The 19,184-nt window shown below is 48.2% G+C and overlaps 2 protein-coding genes across 2 annotated transcripts in view; one reads left to right on the top strand and one right to left on the bottom strand.

Annotated features, from left to right (window-relative positions):
- UNC5A (unc-5 netrin receptor A) overlaps window positions 1–12,568 on the top strand; it is a 107,637-nt gene extending 95,069 nt beyond the window's left edge. Inside the window, 9 exon segments of the mRNA XM_015412505.1 lie at window positions 2–125; window positions 2,476–2,775; window positions 3,447–3,534; window positions 6,828–6,996; window positions 8,481–8,714; window positions 9,463–9,612; window positions 9,971–10,135; window positions 11,925–12,103; window positions 12,403–12,568. Of these exon segments, the coding sequence (XP_015267991.1) occupies window positions 2–125; window positions 2,476–2,775; window positions 3,447–3,534; window positions 6,828–6,996; window positions 8,481–8,714; window positions 9,463–9,612; window positions 9,971–10,135; window positions 11,925–12,103; window positions 12,403–12,568 (1,575 nt within the window).
- Window positions 12,569–13,900: 1,332 nt separating this feature from the next.
- Window positions 13,901–19,184, bottom strand: part of HK3 (hexokinase 3 (white cell)) — a 25,302-nt gene continuing 20,018 nt past the window's right edge. Inside the window, exons 14-19 of the mRNA XM_015412504.1 lie at window positions 18,237–18,332; window positions 17,077–17,176; window positions 16,547–16,730; window positions 16,280–16,435; window positions 15,397–15,630; window positions 13,901–14,080 (exon numbers count right to left, since the gene is read on the bottom strand). Of these exons, the coding sequence (XP_015267990.1) occupies window positions 13,936–14,080; window positions 15,397–15,630; window positions 16,280–16,435; window positions 16,547–16,730; window positions 17,077–17,176; window positions 18,237–18,332 (915 nt within the window). The 3' untranslated portion in view covers window positions 13,901–13,935. The remainder of the gene's footprint in view (window positions 14,081–15,396; window positions 15,631–16,279; window positions 16,436–16,546; window positions 16,731–17,076; window positions 17,177–18,236; window positions 18,333–19,184) is intronic.

Raw genomic sequence — 19,184 nt, 5'->3', positions numbered from 1 at the left:
TCTGCTGCTCCTGGTGGTGACTCTTGTCTATTGTCGCAAGAAGGAAGGCCTGGATTCTGATGTGGCTGACTCTTCTATTCTCACCGCTGGCTTCCAGCCGGTCAGCATCAAGCCCACCAAAGCAGGTGAGCCTCGCCCTGGTTTTGGCACATCGCAGCACCTTTTTTCAGTACTGGTTCTAGTATTTCTGTGATGTCACATGTGAGTGCGGGAAGCCATTGTGCAAGCTATCTTCATGAGACCACATTTGGTGGGGGGAGCAGTGCCAGCTCTCTCAGAGGCTGATGTCGCCAGCTCTCATCCGGCAGATGGTGCTTGTCTCAGAATTTTGCTGCACTAACAAAGGTTGAGGCCACTGGTCGTCCCTCTCTACTGGGAAATAGGACTTCCAAGTCAAAACTGAAATAGGGTGCCTGTTGCGCCATCTCTACTGTTGCTCTTCATGTCCCATGTTTCCTGCAACTTCACACATGAACCAAAACAGGACACCAACCAGTCAGAGCTGCCCATCACTGAAGTGGACAGAAAAGGAAGATTTCCTAATTACCCCATCCCTACCACCGACACACTCACACTTGAGGCTTTTAAATCATTCTGAATTCATTCCTGAAGCAAATTTTCCATTGATTAGGAAATATCAAATCTGGGGGAAAGTAGTCCATGCTGGGATGCTATACGGAAGACCTTATGGAACATCCATACCACAGGCACTGTCAGTCGTTGCCAGTGAGTGACATTTAGAAATAAAGGGAGCTAATCACATAATGTAGTATAAGGGTGTCAAACATACAGCCTGTGGCCTGGAACCCGCCTGCGAGCAACTGATTACCTTTATGGCCAGATGACAGAAGCTGTGCATTATGTCCCTGTAGACTGTTGCAATGCATAATGGGTGGTGGAAGTGGGAGGCTGGGCATCAGGGAGATACTTTAAGGAAATACTGTAAGTGTTAAGGTTTTAATCATGTTTGTATTTTGTGTAAAAAATAATATAATTAATTGGGTTTGTCTGTGTCTTTTATAAAGTTTATATCTCTAGTGCCTGGCATAAGATTTTATGGCACACATGGCCTGGCCCAACCAAGTGACATTTATGTCAGATCTGGCCCTCGTAACAAATGAGTTTGACACCTCTGATATAGCAGACATCAGTAAAACCAAATGTTCAGTGGGCCTTTGAAATATCCAAAGAAAAACTGTGTAGTAAAATGCCACCTGTGAGTAATCACATGTCCCGAAATGACCACTCCATTTCTGACTTTTTGGAACCCATTCATTAGACCCTCTGCACACTTCTAGGGATAGCCTGAATAAACATCATTTGATCAGTCCATCAGTCACTCAGCTGCCATTACCTCATGAAGTGAAATCTTACAACTCAACTCTGGGAGCATCTGGTTGGCCACTGTGTGAAAAGGGGTGCTGGACTCCGAAGAGAGTCGATCTGATCCAGCAGGGCTGCTCTTGTTTTCTTTGTACGCTGACCTGTGGACTGCACAAGTGATGAGGTGTTACAGCAGCCCCGTAGCTAGGGATTTTGGGGGGAGGGGGCCTTGGGGGGGCCCACCAGCTAATTAAATCAAAGGCAAGGGGGGTCTGCTTGGCGCACACCCACATAGCCCCCACTAGAGCCTTCCCCTGAGGCGAGCCAGAATCCCAATGTTAATAGACACTAAGGCTCCTCAGAGGTCTAGCAAAGCTGCTGTGTTTTGTTTTGTTTTGAAAGGAGAGCGGGGATCAAGCTTCCTCCCTCACTCCTTCCCTGAGCCGACATCTGAAGCCTGGCATAAAATCCAACAGGAGGAGCAAACTGCTGCAATCGGTTGCTCCTGGGTCCTAAAGAGACTGATCTCATCGCAGATGAGCTCAAACAGGGAGATGCCGGCTCATATTCGTGAGGCAATCGATCAGGGGGTGAAGGGGCGGAAGGGAGGGAGGGGGAGCTGAGAATCGGGGGAGGGGCCCGCAAAAACGGGGGGGCAGGCCCCATGGGCCCCACGTTAGCTACGGGCCTGTGTTACAGTGACAGCTGTGTCATGAAGCTACGTTCGGATTGCACCGTTGCGTTGTGTGAATTAGCGCGGCATCCTTACTCTAAAAGAAGGAGATTACGCTACACCTTTAAGAGATGTCCCTGGGAAATGAAATGCATAACCTTATTAATACACAAAGTGATGGTTTGAAGAGAGATCTTTATTTCTTGGGTCATTGCAGCAGTCTGTTACCCCTGCTGGTTAACATATTTTATGCAACACTGTCTGATGAGATAATGTTTTGTGATTAGGCTGCTATCTACCTGAAGTGACTCAAAAGATCTGCATTTGCATCTATAAAGTAATCTAGCTCAGAAAGCAGAGCTCAGAATGAATGAATGCCCTTTTCAAGCCTGGAGAAGTGTTGGTTTTTTTACAGTTTAGAACAGTATATACAATTTTATCAGCACAATTGTTAAAGGATCGTCTCTCCCTCCTCACAGATAACTCCAACTTGCTCACTATCCAGCCTGACTTGAGCACCACCACCATGACCTACCAGGGCTCACTATGCCCACGTCAGGACGGACCCAGCAAGTTCCAGCTTGGCAACGGGCACCTGCTGAGCCCCCTGGGTAGTGGACGCCACACCTTGCACCATAGCTCGCCCAGTGCTGATCCAGTGGACTTTGTCTCGCGATTCTCTACTCAGAGTTTCTTCCGCTCCTTGCCCAGGGGCGGTGCCAACATGGCATATGGAACCTTCAACTTCCTGGGTGGACGCTTAATGATACCCAACACAGGTGAGGTTGGAAAGCAGGGAAAGGGCACAGCTGGGGATTTGGGAAGGTGGCCCAAGTGAAGGAGATGCAAAGTTGCTTTATGAGTCCCTTCTGGACACCCATGGAGAAGAAGTTCCAAGTGGTCTTTGGGGATAGAGATAATTTTATGGGTAAAGTAGCACTACCAAGCATCTAACACTCCCTCTAGAGTAGCTCCCAGATCAGAGTTAGGGCTTTTAAGGGTGAATCATCCATGTCTTCCTAAATCTGATAGACAGTCCTTTACTGGAGCCCCTATTTTAGTGGTCAGCTTGCCTGAGAGAGCATGGGGTGTTCCTTTCAAACCTGGGGCTACAAGGAGGTCTGCCTCCAAACTAGGGTTGCCAGGTCTTTACCTTGCACTGGCGGGGGGTGGGAGGGAGGTCTCTGGGAGTGGGGAGCAACATTGCACAGTAACCCATAGAGTTTTGCCCCAAATACCAGAGCGTCACTGCATGGTGTCCCCAGTGTGATGATGTCTCTGCATCGTGACGTCGTCATGTCGGGGAGATTCCACAGGCTCATGGCTGTTGGGGGTGGGGCTTCCCCCTGGTGCTCAAAAATTGAGGGATCCCCTGCTCCCACCTAGAGGCTGGCAACCCTACTCCACACTGTGTATCCTGTGAGCCTCTGAGCAGCACTCTCTCTTTTAGGTGTCAGCCTGCTCATCCCACCTGATGCCATCCCACGAGGGAAGATCTATGAAATCTATCTGACACTGCACAAGCAGGAGGATGTGAGGTATCTCTCCCAACCCCTAAAAATCTTCCTGCATGAGAATAAGGGCCTAGTTCAAGGCCACAACATGCACACACATTCCCTGACTCTGCTGCAGTAGAAAAGAGGAAGAGTCCAGGAGCACCTTCAAAACAAAATTTGTGGCAGGGCATGAGCTTTCATGGCTCGCTGCTCCCTTCTTCAGATACAGCTAGAATGTGAGCCCATCTGTCCTATATATTGGAAAGTGGAGCGATTTCAGATGCCGAATGACATTAGCAGGCAAATGGCAATCTAAGGTGTGATTGGATTAGGTGTGAGGAGTAGTAAGCGTGGAGAAATCAGCATTGGTAATGAGACAGGAAACCTAGGTTCAGTCCAGGAGGATGCATTGTCTTGAGCTTCATGATCAGTTTCAATTCAGCAGTCTCTTTTTCCAATCTTCCTTTGAAATTCCTTCGTAGGAGAACTGCTACCCTTAGGCCAGCAACTGGATGTCCTGGAAGGTTAAAATGTTCCCCCACTAGTTTTTGAATGTTGTGGTTTCTGATGTAGGACTTCTGCCCATTCATTCTTTGTAAAAGGGATTGGCCTGTTTGTCCAGTGTAGAGGGAAGAAGGGCATTGCTGACACGTGATGGCATAAATCCCGTTAGAGGATGAGCAGGAGTAGGAACCTGAGATGGTATGGCTGATGTTGCTCGGTTCACTGATGGTGTTGTTAGGATCTATATGAGAGCAAAGTTGGCATCTTGGTTCATTGCAAGCCTTGGTACCAGAGTCTATCATTGCGGGTGAGAAGTTGTTTTAGATTAGCAGGCTGTCTGTAAGCAAGAAAAGGTCAACCCCCCAGTGCCTGTGTGAGGGAAGTGTCACTATCCAGCATGGGTTGGGGGTCATTAATAATGCATTGAACTGGCTTGAGTTATGTGCTATAGTTGACCACTAGTAGTGTCCTGTTGTCATTTTCTTTGGGCTTGTCCTGTAGAAAGCTGTCCCCGGGTCTCATTCTGGCCTTTCCAATCATCTTTCTCACCATGTCAGGATATTATAGTTGCAAAAATGCCCACTGTAGAATCTGAGTAAGGCATTCTGCAGGTGCCTCCCTGCAAATGGGCAAAAGGAACAACTGCCTGTATACATGTCTTGTATGTTGTGGCCCTAGGGTTTCCAAATTCATTTTAGTCCCCAGTGGGGGACTTTGGGGGGCGTTCCCGGAGGGGGCGGGGCATCCATGATGTGATGATATCACCTTGGGGACGTCTGTCTCCCCGCCCACCTGGTGGGCGCAGGGGGAAACGCCAGCTCCCGGCACTTAAAGGGGCCCCTTTAAGTGCAGGGAGCTAGAAGGCTTCACATGCCTGATCTCCACTTGGAGATTGGGTGCGTGGGAAATGCCAGCTCCCTGCACTTAAAGGTGTTGTACGCACAGTTTATGAAACACTTTGTAATCTGCCACTGACTAACAGGTTTAACTTAATAGGTGCACTTAGCACTTCCATGGTGCATATGTTAAGTGCCATTTATGATTCTAACATCATGAATGTTTTCAGGTATTAACTTTGGTTCATTTGTGACTGTTGTTTGGATGCATGCTGGGAAGGTAAAATGCTGAAGCTTGTGACCTTGCTTGTTCTGGCCAGCTGTAACTGCGCATGTTCCTGATGTCAGTTAACCTAGCTAGAATGAAGAACAATAAGCACTCTGTAACCATAACAGTTGGAGCTTCATAGTTTAAGAAAGAAAAGTGTATTGTTCTGTTAGGAAAAGAAAAACTCTGCCTGGGAACACCCGACCCCCAGGTCTTACTTAACCCAATGGGAAATAGGTGATGAAATTTGACAAACTTTGATGGAACCAATAATTCTGTTTCATTTCTCTGTCACCCATTGTAACACTCGAAGAGTCTGTTAGCTATTCAGGGGTCCGAAACCTTTATATGTGTGCTCTTCCTTATTAATTATTATCATTTATTTTTTTTGGTCTTCTACTCTACAGGACTGCTTTGTGTGTTTTCTCAAATTGGCCTGGGCTCCTCCTCCTCCTCCTCCTCCTCCTCCTCCTCCTCTTCTGGCATATTTCTCTGAAATACATATCTCTAGACTTCATCCAAAGAGTTTGAAACTCTTACCAGGAACATTCTTGACTGAATTAACTTGGTATAAACAATAGGATTCCTTTACTAGTTCACAAGGACAGAGATAACAAAGCCAGCATCCTAACCCTGACCATATTATGTGACAGTAACTCCTATTATTATCAGTGGGAAATACTTTCACATAATAAGTAGAGCCAAAATAGGGGGGATAGATATACTTTGGTGGCCCTGGTGACTATATCCACGATATGGTCCACTTACTCCATTTCAGAAACCAAATGGACTTTTTGAAATTATGTATATGTGCTGGAATGTTTGTACCAAGCCCAGAGAAATTATCCTCAGGTCCTGAACAGGATAACGGTACACAGCAAGTAAAGACCAGTGGACAATTCCTAGGCAACTTTCACAGAACCATCAATACATTCTAAGATTTCAACAAATGTGTTTCTGTCCTGGCCCTTGACACTCTGCTCTTGTTTGCGTCCCACTGCTCAGGACTGCATGAACTAGAAAAGGGAGAAAGCCTGCTTCCCTCATGGCACCCTTAGTGTCAAGAGTCCCTTTGGTGCTGGCTGAGTACTGAGGTGGTAGATTTGAATAGGATGTCTGAGAGAAACTTGGCTGGCCGAGATCACCACAGACAGCAGCCTCGCTAGCAATACCAGCAGGACTGTCATTCAGGAAGGACATTGCCAGACTACCCCAGTCAGTCTCGCAGGAAAAGAACTCGGTCAGACAGCCATCTAGTAATCCTCTAAGGAACTCCCCTGCTGGGCATGTTGAGAGGCTCTCTATTTTCTCCAGGGAAAGGAGAATGTGCTCCGTGCCAGCTGTTTCTCTGGCTGTATTCTCAGAAATGTTTCCCCAGTTTCCACCTTGAAGACGTCCCCAATGATAATTGGATGCTCTACCTAGGGTAGGGCCTCTTCACTGTCACCAAGATTATTATATTAACATCAAATGTTGAGACAATTGCTGAAGTTTACTAGCTACTGATTTCTGAGTCAAGGCAAACCTCTTTGTTTGGATTGTGAGTCCTACGTGCTGACCCTAATGCCGTCTTGTTCCCCACGGAGAAAGATACAGATTTTGTTATCTCTTTGTGCCCAGTACAATGGAAATCAAGGCGAAACAGCTGACAAGAACAGAGAAACCCATCCATGTATTGCTTTGCATACAGTTTCTCCACCAGCTCCTTCTTCCCCTCTCCCATTAAGGTTGCCCCTGGCTGGCTGCCAGACCCTGCTGAGCCCCATTGTCAGCTGTGGCCCTCCTGGAGTGCTCCTCACCAGACCCGTTATCCTAGCTATGGATCACTGTGTGGAGCCAAACCCTGAGACCTGGAGCCTGCACCTCAAGAAGCAGTCCTGTGAGGGCACATGGGAGGTGAGTACTTGGCTATGGGTGATCACACAACAACTCAAGGACTTGAGCAAGTGTGCATGAACTCTGTGCTTAATTAGCCCTTCCACTTATTTTTTCACTCAGGTAGCCCAAATTCTGTGACCTGTATAAGTTACCTTACTTTACATATCTTGCATAATACATTGTTTCTGCTAGTCATGGGGGAAAGGCAGTAAAGTCCCATTCCTTAGGAATGCTGGAAATCTGATTCAGCCACCGCTCTGGCTACTGAGATTTCCTCAAATGTTGACCACACTCGTGCAAGACTACCTTTGCTTGTTTTAAATAATGCAAACTGAAAGTTCTGAAAGCCAATTTATGCACACTGACACGAAATACCCACAATGCTTCTTTAGCATTAATGGGATCTAGAGCATTTCGTAGTCCCCAATGTAGGCAGGCACATTTGGGATCCAGGAAGGAGGAGCCATTGGGGCTGTGGCCTACAAGCAAGGGCGTGGAGCAAACATTGCTGGAGGCACCTGGAGACCACCAACTGATCTATCAGTCTCTAAACTTCATCTTCTCTGCTGCCCTTACACCACCCATTCCAGTTCATGTATGTTGTGTGCCAGCATGGTATAGTGGTTAGAGGGTGCGTTCAGATGGGCAGCTAATCCCGCCATTATGCCGGCTCAAATTTGATCCCGATATTTTAAATCTGTCCTCGCACGACCAGACATCCCCTGGGGGAATCGCCTTACCGTGCACTGCTTCCGCTGTGGATTGTCTAGACGGCATCCACTGAAGGAGGCATGTGTGGTGGGGTTTTTTAAAAAAACTTTTTGCGCATACACATAGGCATGATATCGTGGCCTTGTTTATCCACACATGCGCAGAATCAAGATTTTTAAATTGCGCACTGGAACAATCAGACGGGGGCAAGTCTGCGATTGGCCCGTGGAACTGAAAACTCCAGATTTTAACTAGTACCTTTTTATTACGGCTCCAAAGCATGGCAAAACAGGATGCTCATGGAAGAAGGATGTTTCCCAGATGTTGATGTCTGGACATTACATTTAAATCCATGAGGCATTCGTGCCTCGCGTGGATCTAAAGAGCTGTCTGAACGCACCCAAAATGTTAAGACGAGGATCATTTTCAGATCACCATTCTGCTGTAAAGCTAGCTGGGTGACCTTGGGTCAGTCACTTTCAGCATCATCTACCTCACAGGGTTCTTGTGAAGCTAAAATGGGGAGGGAAGTACCATATATGCCACCCCAAGTTCCTTGAGAGAAGGCCAGGATAAAAATGCCCGCCATTCTTGGTTACAGCTTACTATTCAAACATATCAATCAACATTCATTCTCTGTGCTTGCCACACTAATGCACCCTGAATCTGCCTCATCCATTTGGTCCTGATGCTACCTATCTTGCCAGTTCTGCATGGTCAAACTAGTTCTGTGCTCACTATTCCAACGTGTGCTGACTGTACTTATTTTTGTCCACCTTCTGTCCTCTCAGGATGTGTTGCACCTGGGTGAGCCAGTGCCCTCAGAACTCTACCACTGCCAGCTGGAACCTCAGGCTTGCTACATCTTCACAGAGCAACTAGGCCGCTTCGCCTTGGTGGGGGAATCCCTCAGCATGGCTGCCTCTAAACGCCTCAAACTGGTCCTCTTTGCACCCACTACTTGTAGCGGGCTGGAGTACGATGTCCGCGTATATTGCCTCAGTGACACCCGTGATGCACTCAAGGTACTAATTCGAAGGCTGAGATGCCTTCCCTGCAAAATTCTAATCTGCCTTTGGGAATTCCAAACCCTTCAACAAATTTCACATCTGTACTAGTGTAATGCACTCTCTGCTCTCCTAGTAACCCACTGTTTGTTCAAAAACACTGTCTCAGGATCTGTTGAATGCCAGACTTAATGCCTGTGTGAGCCATCTGTGCATCTGCCACTTTAGCAACAGTGACCATGTGTCCAATGTACTGGCCCTCTTAGCTCCAAACTGCACAATATGTTTGGACAGGAGTCACATTGGGCAGACCCCACCTCCAACAAGGCAATTGATGCCCCCTGGGGCTATTTTGGGTCAGGAGAATGGTGTGGAGGGGGGGGAAGGCTGACATCTCAAATCAGGCTTTGCAGCACTTGGAAAATAAGTTCCCCACAGCTGCTGTCTGACTGTGGGATGTGTGAAATGGATGGTGTACTTTGGACCCTAAGAACTATCAAACCACAACTACAGGAACCCTAACCTTACCTTGCAGAGGCCTCTTGCCTTCCCCACCATTACCTGACAATCTTATTCTGCCACATCAGTATTTGCCATCCAGGAATTTTGCCTCAGCAACACAGGCCAGAGCCTTGCACTCCCAGAGCTCCCACCCCATACTACGGCTTAGCAGCAGTTGGGACTCGTAGCAGGTGATGGCCACTGGGAATAGGTGTCAGTGGTTCTTGAAGCTCAGTCTCTTCCCTCTTTGCCCATGCCACCCCAGGAAGTGGTACAAATAGAGAAGCAGATGGGAGGACAGCTGATCGGCGCACCACGGATCCTGCACTTCAAGGACAGTTATCACAATTTGCGCCTCTCCATCCATGATGTGCCCAGCTCCCTGTGGAAGAGCAAGCTCCTTGTCAGCTATCAGGCAAGTGTGCTCACTCTTTCTGGGCAGGCTGTCTGTTGGGGCAAGGATGAGGCAGTATTTGGACTCTTTACTGGCAAGAGGTCTTGCCAGTCAGTGCCCACTCCGTTGTGTCCTTTGTTGAGCCACAATGCACCCTTTGTCTCAGGACCAGAAACACAACATCTGTGTGCTGCCAGGTCCTTCGCTTGCCAAATTCTAGTCTGTACACTGGGGGGGAGGGGGCAGGTAATCTGCCCAATTCTGTTTGGTCTTCTTCCTGACTCCACTGGCACCTGCTCATCTGGCAGAAGCCTCATTCTGCATCACCCTTCAGGAAAGCAGCCCAGCCTTCCTTGAGCCCGTGGCTCTCTCTTCACAGGAGATCCCCTTCTATCACCTTTGGAGTGGGCTGCAGCCCTATCTGCACTGCACCTTCACACTGGAGCGGCTCAGCACCAGCACTTGCCAGCTGGCATGCAAAATCTGGATCTGGCAGGTTGAGGGCGATGGGCAGAGCTTCAATATTGACTTCAACATCGCGAAGGTGAGGGCAAGGACAGCGTTACGAGGAGGCTGGCAAGATGACTGCTTGGGCTGCCCTTTGCACTGGGAGAGAACTCCTGGGCTGGGCAGGCTGTTGACAAAGGGGACAGTTTCACACACAGGACCCTCTAAGCCCAGTAGTAAGACAATGGGCACAGTTTCAAATACATAATGTGAGCCTGCAGTCAGTAGGTTGGCCACTGTCCCATGAGGATCCTAATGAGATGCAAGAGCTGAAGTTGAGGGTTTGGCTCTGTTGGGAGGGTTTTCCTTGACCTTATGCAGGGCTTCCCTTTCAGGACACAGGTCTTGCTCCTCCTCCTCCTCCTGGTAATGTTATCTGCTTCCCCCCCCCCATCCCAACTGTATGGAGATGAAGCTGAATGTATGTTCTGCTTCTGTGGGTGCTCAGAAAAAGCACGGTGCTTCTCTTCAAGCAAAAGGCTCCCCCCCCCCTCCTCACACTACAGAGACTGCCCTCTTCCCCACCCACCTCTCTTCCCTTTTCTTCCCCATGTCTCCGTGCCCCTCTTCCCTCCGCCTGTCAGCTGGGCACCAGCATCATCTTTTTAAACTTCAGTGTAATATGTTTTCAACCCATAGACTGTAAAGGGGGGCGGGGAATCAATGAAAGCAACTCGTAGATAAAAACTGACCAAAGAGAGAAAGAGAGATGCTTTGAGCAGGGAAGGGCAGAGGTTGAGATATGAATGACACAGGGCTTTTCATGTCCATCCATCCCCACACACACACCCTGTTCAGGAAGTGTAAAAACATTGTCGTGTCGATGTAGCCTACAGAATAGTGACTTCTGTCATGCTCCTTATGCACCCCATATAGTATTATCCGGGGGGGGGCTATTCCTGTAATGATAAAGACCATATCATGGCGATGGGCTTGTAGTCCATTTTTCTTTGTGATCTTCTGCTCTCTTTTCCTAAACCTGTCAAAGAAGTACGCAGAGATACCCTCTTGAGAGATATCTTTCAAGAAATCACCTTGTTCTCAAGGAGCATCCAAAGCACTCAGAAGTAACCACCTTCCTTCTGGGTCGCAGGCACCCTGTCCACACACTCAGCCCTCTCATCCCAGGCTCCACATGCCCTGTAGATTCCAATCACTGCTGTCCTCTTTCCAGTATGCTCGTTTCTCAGACTGGCTGCCCCCAGATCATGAGGCTGGCTCCCCTGCCCTGGTGGGCCCCAGTGCCTTCAAGATCCCCTTCCTCATCCGCCAGAAGATCATCAGTAGCCTGGACGCACCAGGAGTTCGTGGAGCTGACTGGAGAGCACTAGCCCAGAAGCTGCACCTCGACAGGTAAACGGGTCCTCTGGGCAACACTGCCGTGGTAATGACAAACCACAGCTAGCACAGACCGTACAGGGTGGGTGGATTTTGCTTCAGCAGAAATAGGAGAGGAGGTGGGATTCTGGGCTGAGTGGAGTCAAGCAGGAGCTTTTGCATGAAGAACTGTGGCCACATTCTTTCCCCTGTGCCACACCCAAATGCCATGATGGGGCAGGGATAAGGGAGAGGGGGCACTTTGGCTGGTTATTAAGGATTTTAGTGAGCACTCAGTCTGTCTTCTGCTGCTGACAATATCGAAGTACGCAGAGATACCCTCTTGAGAGATATCTTTCAAGAAATCACCTTGTTCTCAAGGAGCATCCAAAGCACTCAGAAGTAACCACCTTCCTTCTGGGTCGCAGGCACCCTGTCCACACACTCAGCCCTCTCATCCCAGGCTCCACATGCCCTGTAGATTCCAATCACTGCTGTCCTCTTTCCAGGATGCGCGGTTCTCAGACTGGCTGCCCCCAGATCATGAGGCTGGCTCCCCTGCCCTGGTGGGCCCCAGTGCCTTCAAGATCCCCTTCCTCATCCGCCAGAAGATCATCAGTAGCCTGGACGCACCAGGAGTTCGTGGAGCTGACTGGAGAGCACTAGCCCAGAAGCTGCACCTCGACAGGTAAACGGGTCCTCTGGGCAACACTGCCGTGGTAATGACAAACCACAGCTAGCACAGACCGTACAGGGTGGGTGGATTTTGCTTCAGCAGAAATAGGAGAGGAGGTGGGATTCTGGGCTGAGTGGAGTCAAGCAGGAGCTTTTGCATGAAGAACTGTGGCCACATTCTTTCCCCTGTGCCACACCCAAATGCCATGATGGGGCAGGGATAAGGGAGAGGGGGCACTTTGGCTGGTTATTAAGGATTTTAGTGAGCACTCAGTCTGTCTTCTGCTGCTGACAATATCTCTCTTTCCACAGCCATCTCAGCTTCTTTGCTTCAAAACCCAGCCCAACAGCCATGATCTTGAACTTATGGGAGGCACGCCACTTTCCCAATGGGAACCTCAACCAGCTGGCAGCGGCTGTGGCCGAGGTGGGCAAGCAGGACAGCTCCCTCTTCATGGTTTCAGAGGCCGAGTGCTAAGACACTCAGTGGGGACAGCACAGGCCTGAGCTGGGAGACGACAGGAGGCATCTCCATTTGAAGGGGGCAGTGCTCCTGCTTTGAACATGCCTGTGCACCCCTGTCTGAGACATCCTGGCCTCATGCCCTCTATTCCTTGTGCCAAATACAGCCAGAAGGCAAGCACACTGGCTTCAGTCTCCAGCAGCCATGGCAAATGCTACTGAATGCTTACCCTGCTGCTGCTACTAAGAAAGCTTTGGGACTGGCTGAGGGAGGCCTGTCCCTTCTGCCTGAGTGGGATGGCAATGGATTCTGATACGCGAGCATCTGGACTTGGTTTTGTGCTCAGAGCCCTCTTCCTCCTTAGTGGGGAGGGGGGAGGGCAAGGGGAGATGGCTAGCCTAGGGCCCATTCTGAGTGACCAGGACGAAAAAGGTAAGCTTGCTCCTGGAGCTGAGATGTCTGTACCCTTCCCACTCCCGCTGCCTAGGACGCCCCCTGCTACAATACAGAGGGGGGGGGGGCAGGGCACTTCCAGAGCCATCTCTACATACTTTTGCTCCAGCCCAAGAAGTACCCAAGACTCAGCCATAGAGGGCAGCCCGGGGGAGGGGTTAGTGGTCTGCAGATGCTGGGAACCCCAAAGGGACAAGGGAGGGTCAGGTGCAGGCAGAGGGCAGCCCAGGGACAAGGGCAGTGCTGTACTGGGCAACTGGATCTGTGCCTCCTTAGTCCTTGCCCAGTGTATATGCAAAGGGAATTGTGCGTGTGCGTGGCAGTCCAATCCGTGCAGTGAACGTGTGCTGGACCAGGCAGGTCCATGCCGTATTGTGTAAAGATCGTTTTTTATTCTGTATTCAAGTGCATTCAAGTATTTACACTTGGCCTTATGTACATATAAGCGTCCCGCACAGGGTTTTAGCGGGCATGAATGTAAATAAATTATATATATATATTGCTATATGGGGCTTCTTGCATCTATGCCCATATCAAGCCAACAGCAGTATTGTCAGATCTGCTGCCAGTCAGAGGCCTTCCTGAGAGCCCTGGGGCTGTAGAAATATCCAGAGTATGGAGGGCACCTCTGTTTTAGCCCTCTTGGAGAGACCAGCTTTTGGCTCTTTGGGATCTAAGTGGCAGCAGGAATTTGTTTTAGTGTGTTCTATTATATTTATGAAGCTTGAGCATAACGCCGAGACATTAAGTGGAACTCACAGAGTTGAAATACTACCTCCATCATAACTTGCCTTTTTTGCCATTTTTTCTGCAACAACCTCAAAAAAAGGATGAAATTCTGAGTCAGGGTTTGGACTTGACAGGGAACAATGCACGATCCTGTTTATTGGGAGGTGTTTGTCAAGCACACACGTGCAAGAAAGCCTTGGCTAAGTGGATTGTTGTGTGCTCTTGTGGCTGGCCACAGCAGCAATCAGTGCAGCCCCCTTTCCTGAGCCATCTTCTGACAGCAAGAACTTGACTTGGCATTTCGGAGCCAAAAGTGCCACTGTCTCCTGAAGCTGTCTTGCAAAGCTGAGAAGAGAAAAGGAGAATGTCTGTGAGATGGAAAAGCCCGTGTTCAGCCCAGCATCGCACACTCCACAGGAACAGAAGCCTCCCAGATGGATACATTCTTGCTCCTCATTCTTCTTTTCTACCCACAACCAGAGATAACATTCATCTTAGGTCCAATTCCTCTTAGGTCCAAACTACACAAGTTACACCCAGCTTGATTCACATCCCCTGCAGCTAGATGCAGCTGCAGGGAACTTATTTCTAAAGTGCCATGGGGCCCAGTTTGGATCAGGACTGTGGCATGGAGGAAGAAGGGGCTTCCATCTCCCCCCCCCATCCCCATACTAATTTCCTTATCCAAGCCTCTGATTTGTGGGTGGAGTGCAAGTTGGGATTCCTGACCAAACCTGTGTCCAAACACATCATGAAGTTTGGACCGTAGAGATCTAGAGTGGTACCGCAAGAAAGACCCGGGCTGCCTCCACATGACAAGAATTTTCTGTGTTCTTTTCATGACTGCTGCAAATGTGCAGCAGCAATGAGCATCTACATTGTAATTTTCCTTGCCCTAGCTCCCTGCAACAGTCTTTTTTCCCCACATGGCACCAGTTAGGTTTTTTGAATTTTAAAATGTCAATCATCAAATTTTAAAAATCCTGAAAAAGCTCTTGAGTAGCATGAGGAAGGAGAGGAATGGTGGCCATGGGGTAGGGCAGAGATGAGGGAAATGGTGCTAATGTGGATGGGACCTACAAAAATGTGCATCTTCCCATCCCATATAGCAAGCATTGCAACCTGTCCCTGAGATAAAATGGGGGGTAGAATTGAGTCAGTGCTGAAAATGGACCATCCTACTCTCTCCTACTCTGAGCAAGTAACCTCTTGGGGGCAAGATTTGAGGAAGACCCTTCAGCGCATGAAAATGCTGCTGAGCAAACCAAGTTTTGCAATGGTTGTAGCAGCAAAGTGAGAGAAAACGCAGACAGTGGACTATTAGGGGATGACATTTGGTAGATGTTCCAAAAAACCCTGCTCCAGTTTAGATGCAGAACTGGAGCAAAACCTCTGTATGTAAGGAGCCCCAGTCCTTATAGAAAAGGATACCCTATTGATAGATTATACCTTATAATTGCTAGCTCTTATGATTGCTCCAGCAATTGGAAACCAACCCTGGCATAATTTCTTCCCATACACCATGAGTTGATTGCTGCTCTCTCTGCCTGTCTTGGACATGTCACCCAATGAGCAACCAAGGTCTCTACTTCCCTCAGTGCAGTGGGTTGGGCTAAATCCCTCACTTGCCCTCCAGAGGTAATGCAGCAAAAGCAACTCACTTAGGGAGCAGCTTGTACACAGTCCCATCCACACCAACTGACACTTCCAGCTTCTCCAGCTGCCGATTCTCTCGGATCTTATCCACAACAGCAGCCAGTCCAGCTCCACATACTTTAGCAGCACGGGTAGACACTGTGTGGCACACCTCCTTCACCAGTTGGGCATCTTCTTCAGATATTGTGAGCCCCTTCTCTTCCAAAGCAGCATGCAGCTCCTGCAGACCCTGGCTACCACTGTCAGGACATTAAAATTAGTGACATAGACCTTTTCATTCCTCACCATCAGCACAAGCAAGGCACCTCCGGCCTGCCCTTTACAACGTCTGTCTGTCTTTCAGATGCACTCGTCTTCAAAGAGCCATTCTTTCCCAAAATAGGTTGGTGTGACTGAATGTGACCCAGTGACAAAATTTGCACAGACCAACAGGAAAAATCACCCTCTGTGTCCAAAAAAAACCTCAGACCTGCTAAGGAAATTAGTGTTCCAGATCACAGACACTCAGATTAGTCTGTGTCATAATAAATGATGAAATTCTATACCATCAACAACATATATGCAAATGTGCCTGTTTTCTATAAAGTGGCTCAGTTTGCATGCTTGTAGAATTTGGAACCAAAGGCTAATGATGCAGACACAATGCTAGGTGAGGCAAAGTAGTTATATGGGCAAGAGACCTTAGTCCTAAGAAGGGATCGACAGATAGCTGAGCAGGGTAGAAAGCTACCACATCCTGAACAACGGAGTCTTTTTGCACTGACATTCTATGGGATTCCTTAGTTCTTACAACTTAGATCTCGAATTTCTGCACCAGAATCCAGATTCATGTGGATTCCACAAGTGATGTTAAGATTCTTACTACAAGCCCAACAGAAGCACACTTACTTCTCAATGATTGTTAACAATCTGGTGGGGAAGAGGTCTTTGGTCTTAAGCACAGATAGCTGTTGGCCTAGAAACAAGATCTTGCGTGATGCTAGATCCAGCAGAATATGGCGCACAATTTCACCCAAGTACATGCCACTGATGAGCTTTTCATACCTTTGGAGGAGATGTTGATTAGTACCACACAAAGAGACACTGGAGATGGTACCCTGGGCAAGTCAGCCAAGGTCACAGATGCTATCCCCAATAAAAGATACCCAGATTTACCTCTGTTGGCCAGAGTTGATGGATGCTGCATCTATTTTCTTATCATAAGATGTCATGATGTATTCAAGGCAGCCATCATCCCCAAATGCCCCCCATTCCATGTTGATACACATTCTTCCCTCCTTGCCCTCCACAGTGCCCACATTCCGCATTTCCTCCATATAGCAAGCATTGCAACCTGTCCCTGAGATAAAATGGGGGGTAGAATTGAGTCAGTGCTGAAAATGGACCATCCTACTCTTTCCTACTCTGAGCAAGTAACCTCTTGGGGGCAAGATTTGAGGAAGACCCTTCAGCCCACTTAGATTTCTCAATGTTACATTGCAGAGAAAGGTGTATGTTGGGAAGCAGTGCCCTGCTGGAACCCAGCCTCTGGCCATAAATTCCAAAAAGGAGCCATAGACTGAAAAAAAGTAGAGTGAAAGAAGGGTATCTGCATTTAGGAAAATTTTCCCTTGGATTTAAAAGAGGGTATCACATATATAATTTCAATGTCCACCCAAAACTGCCCCTACCCCACTCCACCTTACCAACGATGAGGCCAATCTCGCACTTGGGATCCACATAGGCACATGACATCATGGTTCCCACAGTGTCATTCACTAAGGCAACCACATTTAGATCAAAGTGCTGGGAAGAGAGAGGAAGGGAGAGACAGAGAGCAGCAAGATGTGTTACCAGGCAACACAATTCCCTATCACCACAGCAACCAACATAGACCCATAGGCCCTGTCTCGTGGGAAATAGCAACCCCCTCCATCTGTGTATCCCTGGGGCCATCAGCCTGGACGGAACTCTCAGACTCTGTCCTGCTACCCTGCTATGGTCAAAGGACACAATGGCTGTTGTTTTGCTTTTCACCCTCCCACTGGGATAGGTAGTGGCTCATCAGATATTAGCCTGTAAAAATCCTGGAAAATGGGGAAAGCTTGGTATTAAACAAGCTGCCAAGGATCTAATCTAAAGGACAACACAAATACAGCATAATCTTTCCAGGCTTGTTATACATACACGTTCTTTCAACTAGGACTGCCAACAGGCCTGGAGAGAGAGAAAAAGTCCTGTCCTTCTAATAGAGGTTCAGTGTATGAAAATGGGCAGCTGAAGCTTGTCACGGCATGGAGGTAAATAATTTTACCTGGTAAATAACATCCCATGAAGTCTTTATTAAAGGGAGAGGACATTTTTCTTCTTCAGGCAGCTGGCAACCCTGCTTTTAACTTAAAATCAGTCTCTAGTTCCAAGTTTCCCTTTTCCTGTTCTTTACTCTGTATACAAGACACATGATCTCTACCAGACAAGGTAGCTGAGTGGTACCAGAAACCATTATTCTGATTAGACCATGCTGTGAAAGTGGAGCTACACGTTATGCACATAACGTAGGGAACTGAAGCTAGATGGCAGCTTTTTCTAGGGAAAAGCTTCCCTTTGGGAAGGTACAATTTGGGGCAGAGGAGCCACATGGAGGGCAGGACAAGTGCTCCGCCATTTCCCCATCCACTGCAGCTGTGTTATAAATGGTGCCTGAAGAGCTGCTTTGCCTTCTAAATGTTGCATTTGGAACCCCACGGTGTGAGAAGCAAAGGGAGAAGACGACTCAGATCACATCCACATAGCTTAGACCAAACCTTAACCTCTGCCAAAGCTATCCAAATCTTTGCAAAGCACCTTCTTTGGCTCCTACGCATACCTGTTGACGTTTTACTGCCTCCCGCAGCAACTGCACGGCATCCTTCCCTATACAGCCCAAGGCACTGAAGCCCTTGGTCCATCTCAATAAGATACCCTGTGAGATCAAGAGAAATAGGGAATTTTACAGCTTCGTAATTTTTTTTCCTTCATGTTGCTCTAAGGGCTGTTCATCCCCAGTTCCTGCATGCTGTTTGTGGAGACCCCTGGGCACTGCAATCCAAAGGGGCTCTGACAATGGGGAAGTAGAGCATGACTGTGTGTAATCTCCTCTACATTAAGAATATCAAAATTATACACACCGCCCTGACCTGGATAGCCCAGGCAAGCCTGATCCCATCAGATCTCAGGAGTTAAGCAGGGCTGACCCTGGCAAGTACTTGGATGGGAGAACTCCAAGGAATACCACGGCCCGGATGCAGAGGTGGGCAATAGCAGGCCACCACTCTGAAATGTCCAAGCCCCACTAGGGTTCACCAGAAGTCAACTGTGACGTCCAGGCACACACACAAAAAATACACACACACCCAAATTATACGTACTCTGTAGCTTCTGAGTTTCCATCAGGCTTTATTTGTATACTTTCAAGGGTTAATTATGCACCAATAATAAATCCTGTAGCTTTTCTGTACTTGCTCAGAACTACAGCCTATGTACACACAGCCTATGGATAGGATGCGGGGTGGAATCGGTGGAGTGATGCCATGGTGGTTCATTGTCAAGACTGACACTGTCAACATTAGTTGCATTTCACAGTTCAGAGGTTATGCAGTTGTCTCAGGCAATTCTCTGAACTTGGAGCTTCCCATTTCTGCTTTGGAAACAGGACTCCAAACCAAATCAGGCTCATTATTTTGCCTTCCTACCTTACGCCCTTGCAAATGAAACTTCCTACCACTAAAAACACATCCTTTGTTGTTACGTACCTTGTCCAGGCTTAACTGTTTGC

This window comes from Gekko japonicus, unplaced genomic scaffold (genome assembly GCF_001447785.1).
Source record: "Gekko japonicus isolate JY-2015 unplaced genomic scaffold, Gekko_japonicus_V1.1 scaffold100, whole genome shotgun sequence".
NCBI classification, from domain to species: domain Eukaryota; kingdom Metazoa; phylum Chordata; class Lepidosauria; order Squamata; family Gekkonidae; genus Gekko; species Gekko japonicus.
Note: the sequence above shows the minus strand (reverse complement) of the source record. Positions and strands in the feature narration are given on the sequence as shown.